This window comes from Entelurus aequoreus, linkage group LG10 (assembly GCF_033978785.1).
Source record: "Entelurus aequoreus isolate RoL-2023_Sb linkage group LG10, RoL_Eaeq_v1.1, whole genome shotgun sequence".
NCBI lineage: Eukaryota > Metazoa > Chordata > Actinopteri > Syngnathiformes > Syngnathidae > Entelurus > Entelurus aequoreus.
Genome location: NC_084740.1, coordinates 5,892,414 through 5,909,052, shown reverse-complemented (window position 1 = coordinate 5,909,052; position 16,639 = coordinate 5,892,414). Strand labels below are relative to the sequence as shown.

Genomic DNA, 16,639 nt, shown 5'->3' with positions numbered 1-16,639 from the left:
GGGTCTAAATTGGCTGTCAAAGTGTACCAACTTGTCAGATTATGTCCTCATTCTTCAACTATCCAAGTGAGAGGCAACATCATGCTAGGTTAGCCTGAGGAAAGACAAAATAATCATACTTACTGCGTCGACATCTGGAGCTGATCGACAGATAGTTGCCAGAGCTCCGGGCTTTATTTTGAGATGTGTAGCGAAGCCTCACCTTTTTTCTTTTTTTTTTTACAAGCTGTCCTTGTGGGCGTATACAAAGGGCGGGTAGGTCAGACGTGGATCATGTATATGAGGAAGGAGGTTTGTCTTCATGTGGACCTCCAGGCACACATACAGTATTAATATCACAACAAAATCAAAAAGTCAATTTTGCATAATACATCATTTCTATGTGACAGTCATCAAATTCTCCCAGGCGTCCCTCGCCACACTGTGCTTCAAATATTGTGGCTTAATCACATGACTATGTTTTATTTTGATTTTTAAAGCATATTTTAAAACACTATTTTAAAACCTCTAAAGGCTTAGTGGCCACATGCGTGGACAGCACCTTTTAGCTCTTACTTCCAAAATTGTGTACACTACTGAATTGGGGTCTTATGGCCACTTATGTGGACACTTATACTGCCATCTGGTGGTGGCAGAAGAGTATAACATACAATGGAATTTGGAAAAAAAAAAGTGTAAAAATAAGAATGAGCATGTCACTACACTTGAAGTACACGTTTGTGTACTTATGGACTAAGTACATCATATCAAAATATGATTCTTAGTTTTTATTCTAATTAGGGTCCAAAGAGAATTTTAAAAAAAAGCATGTAAACGAACAGCTTGGGCTTTAAGAGGTTTTAAAGGGGATCTCTACTTTTTTAAATTTATTTTGCCTGTCATTCACAATCTTTATATCAGACAAGCACATATGTTTTTTTTTAACTACAAGAGTACAGCCCAGATGTTTCTCCTCAATTGAGCTAAATTGAATTCAGTCTGTTTAATTCCTTGCTTCTTTGTCTGTTTAATAGATGTCATCAGTGTTTGAACCTGACAACATTAGTCGAGGAAAATGATCAAACTACATAAATAACATCCTGTAATTTGATTTTGATATGATTTTGATTGAAAATGAACACCAATGATTTGACTGATGAACATTATCACATGATTTATTCAGAAAATATAAATAACGACAAATAAATGATTAAACGTAAGTGTAAAAAATAACCCAACAACGTTATGATTTGTACATTTTCACAATGTGCTTGTTCTGCTTTTAAACAAAGAAAACAATCCGAAGTTGTCTTTGTTTTTAAGTTATCGTGCCGTGATTTTACCAGTCCGGCCCACTTGGGAGTAGATTTGTCTCCATGTGGCCCCCCATCTAACCTCCTGGTGAGATTAATGAACAAATCGACCAAACTAGTATGCTAATATATTTATTCTCTTTAAGACAACCACTAAATGAATGTACTGAACATGTCTTGTTAGAATAACTATCAACATAACTTAATGAGTAAAACATCAGAATAATTTATGTCAAACACAACATTGCTCTCCAAAAAGAATAATATTAGTATTTTTGACAAAACAACACCGGCGTACAAAATATAGTCTTCTCACAGGGCGAGCTGCGTAAATAAAATGTGTAAGGTAGCATTATATTAACCATTTCATTGCATTTTAAAACATGGACTGAAACCAAAGTCAGCGATTACAATGAGGTTCATTCCCGTTTCACTCCTTGAAAAGTCCTTTTTTTTGTTTTGTTTTTTTTTGTTACACATTTCACAACATTTCCAAGTCAGCAAGCGGTTTCACGCAGAAAAATATAAACTGTTTTTTTTATACTGTATCAAGAGGTTTTGGTGTACGTCAGGTGGATCCATTATTAAGACTGGTCAAAAGTGCTTGGAGGCGGAGCAGACTGCAATGATAGTGTGGCACAATGTACAGTACACATGTTAGCTGTGTGTCCTCATACAAAACTAAGGGCCTGACCTACTAAGATACAAATACCATGTGCAAACTATAAAATTGCGTCTACGATTAGTGGGTGTGTTGCGTGTGATCTACTAAGACTGCGTGTAACTGGCGTACACTGCCTTATTTAAATGAGGTTTTGGCTTGTGCTACGCGGCTTTTCACCATGGAGACGCTCATTTACTGCAAATTCGTGTTCAAAACATGCAAAAAACCTTCGTGTACCGCTCTTTATGGGCATTTTAGAAGAAGTCATGCAGTGCAACTCTTTTATTTTGTGCGCTATTGGGAGAGGCTGGAATGTTCCTGGAACAAAAAAATGCATAGTGCAAGGGTTTTTTTCATATACAGTGTATATATGGAAAAAAGCATCAATTGAATTCCTTCTAAATAAATGTTGCAGCACGCTTGCCTCTTTTCTGACAGCTATTCCTGCACAACTGCCAGCTACTAGCAGCTGTTTGTAGTTCTAGCGTTGTTGTTTTTTAAATGCACTGTAGCACTTTGAGGTTGTTTGTTCAATGTAAAATGCTTTTACAAATAAAAGTATTTATTATTATTATTATTATTACAACTGCCAGTTTGCACGTCCTTTTTAGACAAACTAAATACAGACGCAAAACAGCTCCCGCAGTTACATTTTTAGTAGAGATGTCCGATAATGGCTTTTTTGCCGATATCCGATATTCCGATATTGTCCAACTCTTAATTACAGATTCCGATATCAACCGATACTGATATATACAGTCGTGGAATTAATACATTATTATGCCTCATTTTGTTGTGATGCCCCGCTGGATGCATTAAACAATGTAACAAGGTTTTCCAAAATAAATCAACTCAAGTTATGGAAAACAATGCCAACATGGCACTGCCATATTTATTATTGAAGTCACAAAGTGCATTATTTTTTTTAAACATGCCTCAAAACAGCAGCTTGGAATTTGGGACATGCTCTGGAAGAGTTAGTGCTGCAAGGGGTTCTGGGTATTTGTTCTGTTGTGCTTATGTTGTGTTACGGTGCGGATGTTCTCCCGAAATGTGTTTGTCATTCTTGTTTGGTGTGGGTTCACAGTGTGGCGCACATTTGTAACAGTGTTAAAGTTGTTTATACGGTACACCCTCAGTGTGACCTGTATGGCTGTTGACCAAGTATGCCTTGCATTCACTTGTGTGTGTGAAAAGCCGTAGATATTATGTGATTGGGCCGGCACGCAAAGGCAGTGCCTTTAAGGTTTATTGGCGCTCTGTACTTCTCCCTACGTCCGTGTACACAGCGGCGTTTTAAAAAGTCATACATTTTACTTTTTGAAACCGATACCGATAATTTCCGATATTACATTTTGAAGCATTTATCGGACATTATTGGACATCTCTAGTTTTTAGTCTTGCTAAGTCACACTGGAAATCTGGAATAGTCTACCAGAAGATGGCAATGTTCAAATCCAGGCTGAAAACACAGATTTAATTGTTTGTATGACAACTGAAAGTATTTTAAAATACCCTATTTGATTGATTTGAATTATGATTGTTTTATTATTTTGATTTTTGCCTTCTTGTAATTTTCTGTAAAGCATTTTGAACTGCCTTGTGTACGAATTGTGCTCCATACATAAACTTACCTTGCCTAAATGATTATAAAAGTATTTTTTTCCAGTATTGTGTGTGTGTTATATTCTAAATGGACAGACGCTAAATGGATCTCCTTATTTTACTCACTTAAAAGACCACCAGTTTAGTAGATTTGCGTACGCTATCAAGTTTGCACGTTTTAATACGTGTTAGTAGATCAGGCCCATACCGTGCTATCTTTTTAAAGTTACTCCATACACATTCTTAAGCATACTTAAACATCCAAAATGATAAAAGTGTACCTTGTATTCCCTTGTGATTTTGTTTTTTTTGATCCCTTACAGGAAAGAATCATTGGTGAAGGTGACACGACCTAGCAGCTCCTGAAGGTTTACAATAAAGACTTTGAGTGAAACAGTCTGATGGTCTGGCAGAGGATAAAGTGCTCTTCTCCTTTGGCCCCAGTGTGGACTCGCATTAAAAAAATAAAAGAGTCGTCACTCACGGACTCCAGCTTGAGTTCTTACTGCGGAATGATAAAAAGCTTCCTGAGCCACAGCCTTGGACATCAATCTGTGTCCGTGGGGGGCGCCCTCATCCCGTCCGGGCGAGTAGCCTGGCCCGGCTTTACTGGCTCTTGTGGGTTTAGGCCTGGGAGCGGCGTGGTATCCCCCCAGCATGTGGTCATTTTGTGTGGGCCTGACTTTAGTGCTCTGAGTCCTTCTGTTGGGCTGGGTGGAAAAGGACCCGGCGTGTTCGCCATCCCGCGGCGATTTGGCGTGATGGTGGCGACTTTCTCTCGTGCTGTGCGAGCGCTCGGGTCTCCTGAGGACGTCGGCTCTCGTCGGCGCTCTGTAGCCGCCGCCGCCACCGCCGGCCGTCTGTGGCTGATCCGGCTTGTGGCCGCGTGTTTGGCTACCGTCGCCGTGCTGCGCCAGTTTAGCGAAGCTCCTCTCGGGAAGCGACGGGATTTTACGGAGCGGCGCCTGCTGCGGGGCGCTGCTTTTGACGACGCGCCGGGGCGGCCCTGGCTTCGCCGACGGTCGGGCGATTTCGTGCTCCCCCAGGTGGGACCCTGGCGATGTAGCCTTTACGGCTGTTTGGCTTTCCCTTCTGTCTGCAGACAGGATCCCGTTTCCAGGATCCGACTTGCTCCTTATGTGCATGATCTCCCTTCCCGTCGAGTCCGCCGGAGAGACGGGACTGTTGTAGGGCGATGGCGACGAGTACGTGTTTTTACGCCCACTTTCGTTCCCCGGCTTCTGACAGGCAACCCTTTCCACATACAGCCCCACGTCTTGGGGGCGGCCGTGGCGAGGAGAGTAGTGGTAGAATCCCACACTTTCCTTCGCGGGCGGCGTCCTGTAAGGCTGATTTTGGCGAATACTGCCGCATTGGAAGGGATCTAAAGGATAACGGGGCACGTCGCCGGGGCTCAGGTCCGAGTAGGGGTTGTTGGGTAGCACATCCTCAAAGTGAAGCGGCCTCTGGTAGGGCGCCTCCTGCTCGGAAAAAAACATGGCGCCAGGCAACATGGCGTCTAACTCGTAGCGACTGATCTGCGGGGCGTGGAAGGAGCGAGCCCTCCTGATGGCGGGGTGCGGGGCAAGTCCGTCATCTGACCTCGGCCAGGGGCTCTGTGGTCGCTGTCTGGCACCCATAAGGTGCTCCCCTCGCTGGTAGTGTCTGTACTGGGGTGAGAGAGGGAGGCCTAAGCCTGAGGAGCTGTAGCGGTTCTCCGAGGACTGCCTGTACACGTGTCTCGGTCCCAAGACGTGACGGGGCAAAGCGACGGGCTGAGGGTACCTAAACATCTTGGCGGGTTGAACGTGCTGACGATGGAGATTGCGGTAGACGTCACCGTAGCGGTGGGCTGACGGGGACTGGAACGGCCGCGGAAGGACTTCCTCGATCGAGGCGGGCATGGCGGTCTCGGCAAGGACCGCGCGGAAATTAAAGACATCGATGGTGTCCGTGTTGGCGTATATGGGAGAGGCTATGGGGCTGTGGGCGGAGCAGACAGGCTCGGTCGGTGTCGACACGCCCACACTGTGGTAGGTGGGTCCTTCTGGTGTGACATCAAAACCCCTCCTTTCTGCACTGCCCTCATCCAAGCTCCCGGACCCCAGCGGGCTGACATTAGGAGTGAAATTACACGGACTGTTCTGCGGCGGCTGCGAGTAGGCGTGTGCGGGCAGGAATTGGAAGGCACGGAAGCTGTCCTCCGGCACCCACCGCTGCGTGTAGACGTTGAGATCCAGGGCAGAGGGCCGAGGGGGTCTGTCCTGAGCTTCCTGTCTTTGGAGGGGATGAGCCCGGTGGCTTCTTTGTCTCTGGGAGCCGCGGCTGGCCTTCTGCGCCGACTCGGCCAGCGCCAAGGCCAACTTGCGTGCGGCGCTCGTCGGGGAGGGGTGAGGAGGGAGAATAGACACTGAACTCATGAGTCTATCTGTTCCTGGGGGGGGATAAGACAAACAACGCTACAGTATGACAGGACAAACAAGGCTATGGTAAGACGTGATGGGACAAGAAACAAAAGCTTTTATAAGAATCTACAGAATGCACTAACTAGAAAGAGGACGTGATGGCTTCAAGGATGGCTGATACTGACCTGGATCAGGCAGGTTCTGTGTAGACTCCGTCATGGCCGAGGCTTGGCTCGCCGCGCTGAGCGGGTTGTAATGTCGGTAAGGCGCTCGGGAGTCCTTCCCATCTGCCAAAGGCCCGTCAGACGTCAGCGCTGCGGGGAGAGAAAAAGCTACAAGCTTGAACATCTGCTCAAAAAGGTTCATTGTGTCTTCTTATTTATATACGCTTTAAAATGTTCTTGTAATCAGACAATATTTTCGGTATATTAGATGAGTGTTTTTCAACCACTGTGCCGCGGCACACAGTGTGCCGTGAGATACAGTCTGGTGTGCCGTGGGAGATTATGTAGTTTCACCAATTTGGGTTATAATTAGAGATGTCCGATAATGGCTTCTTTGCCGATGTCCCGATATTGTCCAACTCTTAATTACCGATTCCGATATCAACCGATACCGATATATACAGTCGTGGAATTATCACATTATTATGCCTAATTTTGTTGTGATGCCCCGCTGGATGCATTAAACAATGTAACAAGGTTTTCCAAAATAAATCAACTCAAGTTATGGAAAAAAATGCCAACATGGCACTGCCATATTTATTATTGAAGTCACAAAGTGCATTATTTTTTTTTTAACATGCCTCAAAACAGCAGCTTGGAATTTTGAACATGCTCTCCCTGAAAGAGCATGAGGAGGTTGAGGGGGGCGGGGTTGAGGTGGGGGGGTATGGGGTACTGGGGGGTGTATATTGTAGCGCCCCGGAAGAGTTAGTGCTGCAAGGGGTTCTGGGTATTTGTTCTGTTGTGTTTATGTTGTGTTACGGTGCGGATGTTCTCCCGAAATGTGTTTGTCATTCTTGTTTGGTGTGGGTTCACAGTGTGGCGCATATTTGTAACAGTGTTAAAGTTGTTTATACGGTCACCCTCAGTGTGACCTGTATGGCTGTTGACCAAGTATGCTTTGCATTCACTTGTGTGTGTGAAAAGCCGTAGATATTATGTGACTGGGCCGGCACGCAAAGGCAGTGCCTTTAAGGTTTATTGGCGCTCTGTACTTCTCCCTACGTCCGTGTACACAGCGGCGTTTTAAAAAGTCATACATTTTACTTTTTGAAACCAATACAAATAATTTCTGATACTACATATTGCATTTATCGGCCGATAAAATATTTTTTGCAAACCAGTAATTATAATCCGCAAATAATGTGCCATTGTCGAGTGTCGGTGCTGTCTAAAGCTCGGCAGAGTAACCATGTTATTCTCTTCCATATCGGTAGGTGGCAGCAGGTAGCAAATTGCTTTGTAGATGCTTGTCGTGATCCCAATATGCAGACGACAGCGGGAAGCAGCGTGCAGGTAAAAAGGTATCCAACGCTTAAACCAAAAACAAACAAAAGCGAGTGCTGCTAAGAAAAGGCATTGAAGTTTAGGGAAGGCTATGCAGAAGGAAACTAAAACTGAACTGGCTGCAAAGTAAACAAAAACAGAATGCTGGACGACAGCAAAGACTTGCAGCGTGTGGAGCAGCAGACGGCGTCCACAAAGTACATCCGTACATGACATGACATTCAACAATGTTCCCACAAAGAAGGATAGCGTCCGCACAACTTAAATAGTCTTGATTGCGTAAACAAAGCAAGTGCGAGGAATAGCGATCAAGGAAGACATGAAACTGCAACAGGAAAACACCAACAAAAGAGGAAAAACCACTAAAATAGGAGCGCAAGACAAGAACTAAAACACTACACACAGGAAAACAGCATAAAAGTCCAAATAAGACAGGGTGTGATGTGACAGGTGGTGACAGTACACCTACTTTGAGACAAGAGCTATAGTGACGCATGCTTGGTTATGCTTTAAAGGCCAACTGAAATGAAATGTTCTTATTTAAACGGGGATAGCAGATCCATTCTATGTGTCATACTTGATCATTTCGCGATATTGCCATATTTTTGCTGAAAGGATTTAGTAGAGAACATCGGCGATAAAGTTTTGGTCGCTGATAAAAAAGCCTCCCCTGTACCGGAAGTAGCGTAACGTCACAGGTTGAAGGGCTCCTCACATTTGCACATTGTTTACACCAGCAGAGCGCTTCGGACCGAGAAAGCGACGATTACCCCATTAATTTGAGTCAGGATGAAAGATTCGTGGATGAGGAACGTGGGAGTGAAGGACTAGAGTGCAGTGCAGGACGTATCTTTTTTCGCTCTGACCGTAACTTAGGTACAAGCTGGCTCATTGGATTCCACACTCTCTCCTTTTTCTATTGTGGATCACGGATTTGTATTTTAAACCACCTCGGATACTATATCCTCTTGAAAATGAGTCGAGAACGCGAAATGGACATTCACAGTGACTTTTATCTCCACGACAATACATCGCCGAAGCTCTTTAGCTACGGAGCTAACGTGATAGCATCGTGCTTAACTGCATATAGAAACAAAAGAAATAAGCCCCTGACTGGAAGGATAGACAGAAGATCAACAATACTATTAAACCATGGACATGTAAATACACGGTTAATGCTTTCCAGCCTGGCGAAGCCTAGCAATGCTGTTGTTAACGACGCCATTGAAGCTAACTTAGCTACGGGACCTCGAATCACGACCCGTGCTCACCTGCATTCCAGCGATCGACGGCGCGACGAAGGACTTCATTCAATCATCGATGCGGTCGGCAGCCCGGAGACGGAGGAAGTCAAGGTGAGGACAGCGGCGCGGTGGCGGGCGTTGTAGCTTTCGACGACACCCCGGCCGCCATCAGAGTCGGCAAGAAACATATATTTCCCCAAAGTTACGTACGTGACATGCACATAGCGCCACGCACGTACGAGCAAGCGATCAAATGTTTGGAAGCCAAAGCTGTAGTCACGGTAGCGCGTCTGCTATCCAGCTCAAAGTCCTCCTGGTTGTGTTGCTGCAGCCAGCCGCTAATACACCGATCCCACCTACAGCTTTCTTCTTTGCAGTCTCCATTGTTAATTGAACAAATTGCAAAAGATTCACCAACACAGATGTCCAGAATACTGTGGAATTTAGTGATGAAAACAGACGATTTAAGCTGGCGACCGTGCTATTCCAAAATGTCTCCTTCAACCCTTGACGTCACGCGCATACGTCATCATACCGAGACGTTTTCAGCCGGGAAATTTAAAATGGCACTTTATAAGTTAACCCGGCCGTATCGGCATGTGTTGCAATGTTAAGATTTCATCATTGATATATAAACTATCAGACTGCGTGGTCGCTAGTAGTGGCTTTCAGTAGGCCTTTAAAGTCATATCTAACAATTGCGAGAACGACTTTTTACTGTCAATATCGGCTGCTGAGTTTAATTTTTCAATGATTTCTGCTGATATTGTGCCTCGGGATTTATTCAATGAATAAAACGTGCCTTTACTCAGAAAAGGTTGAAAAGCACTGTAATAGATGGAATCTTTACCTGACATGTTTCGACTGTCGTCTGCAGTCTTCTTCAGAAGGGTCACCTGACCACTGTGACGTGTTGCCTATCAGCTGTTCTTATAGACGTGACAGACCTGTCAAGTTTACCTGCTTGGGTATCCCCCCCCTTGCCACTTGATGGAGGAGGGGGTCCCAGGTATGTTCCCTCATCCCGATTGATAGTTTCCTTGGGCCGCTTCCTTAGCTCGATCGCCTCCTTAATCCATCGTTTGAATGTGTTACTTTCTGTGCCGATGATTTTGCCGTTGTCCCGGTCCATGATGTGGTTGTTTATTTTGCAATGAACTAATATGGCTGATTTTAAGATTTCCTGTTCGTATTTTTGTTTTAGGCTTCTTGTAAACCTTCCAGTTGTCTCTTTTTCGCATTCTTTCTGATGTTCTTTCTTCCTTGTGTTGAATGTCCTCCCTGTTTCTCCCATGTATGATTTTTCGCATGATTTACACAGGATTTCGTAGATGACATTGCATTTATTTTCTTGTTCTATTTAGTCTTTTGGATGTACAAGTAACTTGTCTTGTTTTTGTGTGAGGTTAAACTGTTGCGTTTATTTTGTGTTTTTTCATGACCCGCTGTATTGATTCAGTTACACCCCTAATTAGGGTTGTCCGATAATATCGGACTGCCGATATTATCGGCCGATAAATGCTTTAAAATGTAATATCCAAAATTATTGGTATCAGTTTCAAGATTATCGGTGTCGGTTTCAAAAAGTAAAATGTATGACTTTTTAAAACGCCGCTGTGTACACGGACGTAGGGAGAAGCACAGAGCGCCAATAAACCTTAAAGGCACTGCCTTTGCGTGCCGCCCCAATCACATAATATCTACGGCTTTTCACACACACACAAGTGAATGCAAGGCATACTTGGTCAACAGCCATACAGGTCACACTGAGACTGAGGGTGACCGTATAAACAACTTTAACACTGTTACAAATATGCGCCACACTGTGAACCCACACCAAACAAGAATGACAAACACATTTCAGGAGAACATCCGCACCGTAACACAACATAAACACAAGAGAACAAATACCCAGAACCCCTTGCAGCACTAACTCTTCCGGGACGCTATAATATACACCCACCTCAACCCCGCCCACCTCAACCTCCTCATGCTCTCTCAGGGAGAGCATGTCCCAAATTCCAAGCTGCTGTTTTGAGGCATGTTAAAAAAAATAATGCACTTTGTGACTTCAATAATAAATATGGCAGTGCCATGTTGGCATTTTTTTTTTCCATAACTTGAGTTGATTTATTTTGGAAAACCTTGTTACATTGTTTAATGCATCCAGCGGGGCATCACAACAAAATTAGGCATAGTAATGTGTTAATGCCACGACTGTATATATCGGTATCGGTTGATATCGGAATCGGTAATTAAGAGTTGGACAATATTGGAATATCGGATATTATCGGACATCTCTACCCCTAATATATGGTAAGGTTATGACCTCTTTGTTCTTTATTCCAGGTTTGTCTTTGAGTTTCTTCTTTGTTCTCTTTTCCTTGTTTTTTTTTCCTTGTTGTTCCCCTTTTTTGATGGCCCAGGTGGGATATTGGCAGTTTTTGAGTGCATTTTGGATGTGTTTCTCTTCTTTATATCTATCTTGTTCTTCTGTTATGATGTTGGCCCGTTCATAGATTGATCTCACGACTGTGTCAGAGAGAATGCGAAAAAGAGACAACTGGAAGGTTTACAAGAAGCCTAAAACAAAAATCCGAACAGGAAATCTTAATATCAGCCATATCAGTTCATTGCAAAATAAACAACCACATCATGGACCGGGACAACGGCAAAATCATCGGCACAGAAAGTAACACATTCAAACGATGGATTAAGGAGGCGATCGAACTAAGGAAGTGGCCCAAGGAAACTATCAATCGGGATGAGGGAGCATACCTGGGACCCCCTCCTCCATTAACCATCAAGCAGGTAGACTTGACAGGTCTGTCTGGTTGGCCACACCTATAAGAGCAGCTGATAGGCAACACGTCACAGTGGTCAGGTGACCCTTCTGAAGAAGACTGCAGATGACAGTCGAAACATGTCAGGTAAAGATTCCATCTAATATACCAAAAATATTGTCTGATTACAACAACATTTGAAAGAAGCTGAACATCTGTTTGAAGAGTTTCCTAGACAAGAGAGGCTCAGGTGTGACCTTCTGTTTACCTTTCGTAAAAGGAGGGCTAAGCTCTGGAGACAGAGGACTGTTGATGTTGTCCGGAGAGGTGACGGGATCCGATTCGCTGGAACACCCGGCGCTGTTTCTCACTTTGCCGCGTTGATGCTGGGGCGTCGCCGAGGCCAGGCTGCACTGGAAGGACATGGGGTCAAAGTCCAGGGTGGAGATGCCAGCAGCCGGCGGCCGGAGGTCAATGTCGTCCTCCTGGTGCGGAGTTGAAACAGCGGCGCCGTCTTCACCGTTGGGACTGAAAGGGAGTTTTCTGATGCTCCTGCACAAGTCTCCTCGAGTCGATGCAGAAATGGCCTCACTTGTGGAACGAGGGCGGAGGTGGTGGTACTTTGGAGGCTCTCCTGGGGTGGAAAAACACATTTCATTCAGAAGGAATAGAGATGTCCGATAATATCGGCCTGCTGATATTATCGCCCGATAAATGCTTTAAAATGTAATATCGGAAATTATCGGTATCGGTTTCTAAAAGTGAAATTATTTACTTTTTAAAACGCCGCTGTACGGAGCGGTACATATCTGGTAAAACACGGACGTAGGGCATACTTGCCAACCCTCCCGATTTTCCCGGGAGACTCCCGAATTTCAGTGCCCCTCCCGAAAATCTCCCAGGGCAACCATTCTCCAGAATTTCTCCCGATTTCCACCCGGACAACAACTTTAGTGTCCTCTACAACCTGTCGTCACGTCCGCTTTTCCTCCATACAAACAGCGTGCCGGCCCAGTCACATAATATATGCGGCTTTTACACACACATAAGTGAATGCAACGCATACTTGATCAACAGCCATACAGGTCACACTGAGGGTGGCCGTATAAACAACTTTAACACTGTTACAAATATGCGCCACACTGTGAACCCACACCAAACAAGAATGACAAACACATTTCGGGAGAACATCCGCACCGTAACACAACATAAACACAACAGAACAAATACCCAGAACCCCTTGCAGTACTAACTCTTCCAGGACGCTACAATATACACCCCCTGCTACCACCAAAATTAGGCATAATAATGTGTTAACTCCACGACTGTATATATCGGTATCGGTTGATATCTGAATCGGTAATTAAGAGTTGGACAATATCGCAATATCGGCAAAAAAGACATTATCGGACATCTCTAATAAGGAAGCTTTATAAAAACCATTTAACATTCTTTGCAAAATACAGTAATCCCTCATTTATCACTGTTAAATGGTTACGGACATTGATTGATTGATTGAGACTTTTATTAGTAGGTTGCACAGTGAAGTACATATTCCGTACAATTGACCACTAAATGGTAACACCCGAATAAGTTTTTCAACTTGTTTAAGTCGGGGTCCACTTAAATTGATTCATGATACAGATATATACTATCATATATACTATCATCATAATACAGTCATCACACAAGATAATCACATTGAATTATTTACATTATTTACAATCAGGGGTGTGGAGGGGGGGGGGGATATGGACATCAAGTAGTGGAGGGAGAGAGAGAGAGAGCGAGAGAGAGAGAGAGAGAGAGAGAGAGAGAGAGAGAGAGAGAGAGAGATCAGAAGGCATAAGAAAAAGAAAAAGTATCTGCATTTGATTGTTTACATTTGATTATTAGCAATCCGGGGAGGGTGTTAGTTTAGGGTTGTAGCTGCCTGGAGGTGAACTTTTATTGCGGTTTTGAAGGAGGATAGAGATGTCCTTTCTTTTATAACTGTTGGGAGCGCATTCCACATTGATGTGGCATAGAAAGAGAATGAGTTAAGACCTTTGTTAGTTCGGAATCTGGGTTTAACGTGGTTAGTGGAGCTCCCCCTGGTGTTGTGGTTATGGCGGTCATTTACGTTAAGGAAGTAGTTTGACATGTACTTCGGTATCAGGGAGGTGTAGCGGATTTTATAGACTAGGCTCAGTGCAAGTTGTTTAACTCTGTCCTCCACCTTGAGCCAGCCCACTTTAGAGAAGTGGGTAGGAGTGAGGTGGGATCTGGGGTGGAGGTCTAGAAGTAACCTGACTAGCTTGTTCTGAGATGTTTGGAGTTTAGATTTGAGGGTTTTGGAGGTGCTAGGGTACCAGGAGGTGCATGCGTAATCGAAAAAGGGTTGAACGAGAGTTCCCGCCAGAATCCTCAAGGTGCTTTTGTTGACCATAGAGGAAATTCTGTAGGTTAACCTTTTTGATTACCTTGGTTGCCATTTTATCACAGGAAAGGTTAGCCTCTAGAATGGAACCTAGGTAGGTGACCTCATCTTTCCTGGTGATAACAATGTCACCTACTTTTATGGTGAAGTCATTGACTTTCTTAAGTTTGATGTGGGACCCAAACAGGATGGATTCTGTTTTACCCAAGTGTATGGATAGCTTGTTGTCAGCGAGCCAGGTGCAAGTTCTACAGAGCTCAGCACTGAGGATTTTCTCCACCTGTGACTTGTCCTTGTCTGATACCAGCAGGGCAGAGTCATCCGCAAACAAAAACAATTCACAGTCGCATGCCGATGACATGTCGTTTATGTATATTAGGAACAGTAAAGGTCCCAATATACTGCCTTGGGGGACTCCACAGCTCACCGAGGGGGGGGGGGGACACGGTGCCGTTCACCTCTACCACATGTTCCCTCCCCTCCAAGTAAGATTGCATCCAGCTCCATGAGGTTTTGTTAAATCCGATTGCTCTGAGCTTATCCAACAGTATAGCGTGGTTAAAGGCCTACTGAAACCCACTACTACCGACCACGCAGTCTGATACTTTATATATCAATGATGAAATCTTAACATTATAACACATGCCAATACGGCCGGGTTAACTTATAAAGTGACATTTTAAATTTGCCGCTAAACTTCCGGTTCGAAACGCCTCTGAGGATGACGTATGCGTGTGACGTAGCCCGGCGAACACGGGTATGCCTTCCACATTGAAGCCGATACGAAAAAGCTCTGTTTTCATTTCATAATTCCACAGTATTCTGGACATCTGTGTTCGTGAATCTGTTTCAATCATGTTCATTGCATTATGGAGAAGGAAGCCAAGCAAGCAAAGAAGAAAGTTGTCGGTGCGAAATGGACGTATTTTTCGAACGTAGTCAGCCACAACAGTACACAGCCGGCGCTTCTTTGTTTACATTCCCGAAAGATGCAGTCAAGATGGAAGAACTCTGATAACAGAGACTCTAACCAGGAGGACTTTTGATTTGGATACACAGACGCCTGTAGGGAACTGGGACAACACAGACTCTTACCAGGATTACTTTGATTTGGATGACAAAGACGCAGACGTGCTACTGTGAGTATGCAGCTTTGGCTTTTTTTTGCGTATGTACGTAACTTTTTTAAAATATATAAGCTTTATGAACCTTGGGTTAGGTGAACGGTCTTTTGGGCTGAGTGATTGTGTGTGTTGATCATGTGTTTGAATTGTATTGGCGTGTTCTATGGAGCTAGGAGCTAGCAGAGGAGCTAGGAGCTAGCATAACACGTACCGTAACGTACGTGCGCGTCACGTACGTAGCTTTTTAAAAATATATAAGCTTTATGAACCTTGGGTTAGGTGAACGGTCTTTTGGGCTGAGTGATTGTGTGTGTTGATCAGGTGTTTGAATTGTATTGGCGTGTTCTATGGAGCTAGGAGCTAGCAGAGGAGCTAGGAGCTAGCATAACAAACACGCAGGTGTTATTATGCAGGATTAATTCGTGGCATATTAAATATAAGCCTGGTTGTGTTGTGGCTAATAGAGTATATATATGTCTTGTGTTTATTTACTGTTGTAGTCATTCCCAGCTGAATATCAGGTACCGTGAGTATGCAGCCTTGGCTGCTAAACATTCGATAACTTGACCGTATGTGCGCGTCACGTACGTAACTTTTTAAAAATATATAAGCTTTATGAACCTTGGGTTAGGTAAACGGTCTTTTGGGCTGAGTGATTGTGTGTGTTGATCAGGTGTTTGAATTGTATTGGCGTGTTCTATGGAGCTAGGAGCTAGCAGAGGAGCTAGGAGCTAGCATAACAAACACGCAGGTGTTTTTATGCAGGATTAATTTGTGGCATATTAAATATAAGCCTGGTTGTGTTGTGGCTAATAGAGTATATATATGTCTTGTGTTTATTTACTGTTGTAGTCATTCCCAGCTGAATATCAGGTCACCCCCGGCTCTCACAGCATCTTCCCTATCTGAATAGCTTCAACTCCCCACTAGTCCTTCACTTGCACTTTACTCATCCACAAATCTTTCATCCTCGCTCAAATTAATGGGGAAATTGTCGCTTTCTCGGTCCGAATTTCTCTCACTTCATGCGGCCATCATTGTAAACAATAGGGAACTTTGCGTATATGTTCAACTGACTACGTCACGCTACTTCCGGTAGGTGCAAGCCTTTTTTTTATCAGATACCAAAAGTTGCAATCTTTATCGTCGTTGTTCTATACTAAATCCTTTCAGCAAAAATATGGCTATATCGCGAAATGATCAAGTATGACACATAGAATAGATCTGCTATCCCCGTTTAAATAAAAAAAATTCATTTCAGTAGGCCTTTAACGGTGTCAAAGGCCTTCTGAAGGTCCAGCATGACCATGCCGCAGTATTTGCCCGCGTCCACCTCATGTTTGACGTGGTCGGTCAGATAGAGAAGGCATGTGTCAGTGGAGTGGTTAGTTCTGAAGCCGGATTGGAATTTGTACATGAGTTTATTAGTGGCAAGGTAACTATCGACCTGTTTATAAACTATTTTCTCTATTACTTTCGAAACGGAACTGAGAATAGAAACAGGTCGGTAGTTGCCAGGTTCCAATTTGCTTCCCTTTTTAAAGAGGGGAGTTACTCTTGCTATCTTAAAATCTTTTGGTACTTGGCCTTGT

General features: G+C 44.0%; 1 protein-coding gene across 1 annotated transcript in view; it reads right to left on the bottom strand.

The window, feature by feature from the left end:
- Positions 1–1,152: 1,152 nt before the first annotated feature.
- The window catches only part of arhgap32a (Rho GTPase activating protein 32a), a 114,261-nt gene continuing 98,774 nt past the window's right edge, over positions 1,153–16,639 (bottom strand). Inside the window, 3 exon segments of the mRNA XM_062059907.1 lie at positions 1,153–5,995; positions 6,152–6,280; positions 11,773–12,138. Of these exon segments, the coding sequence (XP_061915891.1) occupies positions 4,038–5,995; positions 6,152–6,280; positions 11,773–12,138 (2,453 nt within the window). The 3' untranslated portion in view covers positions 1,153–4,037.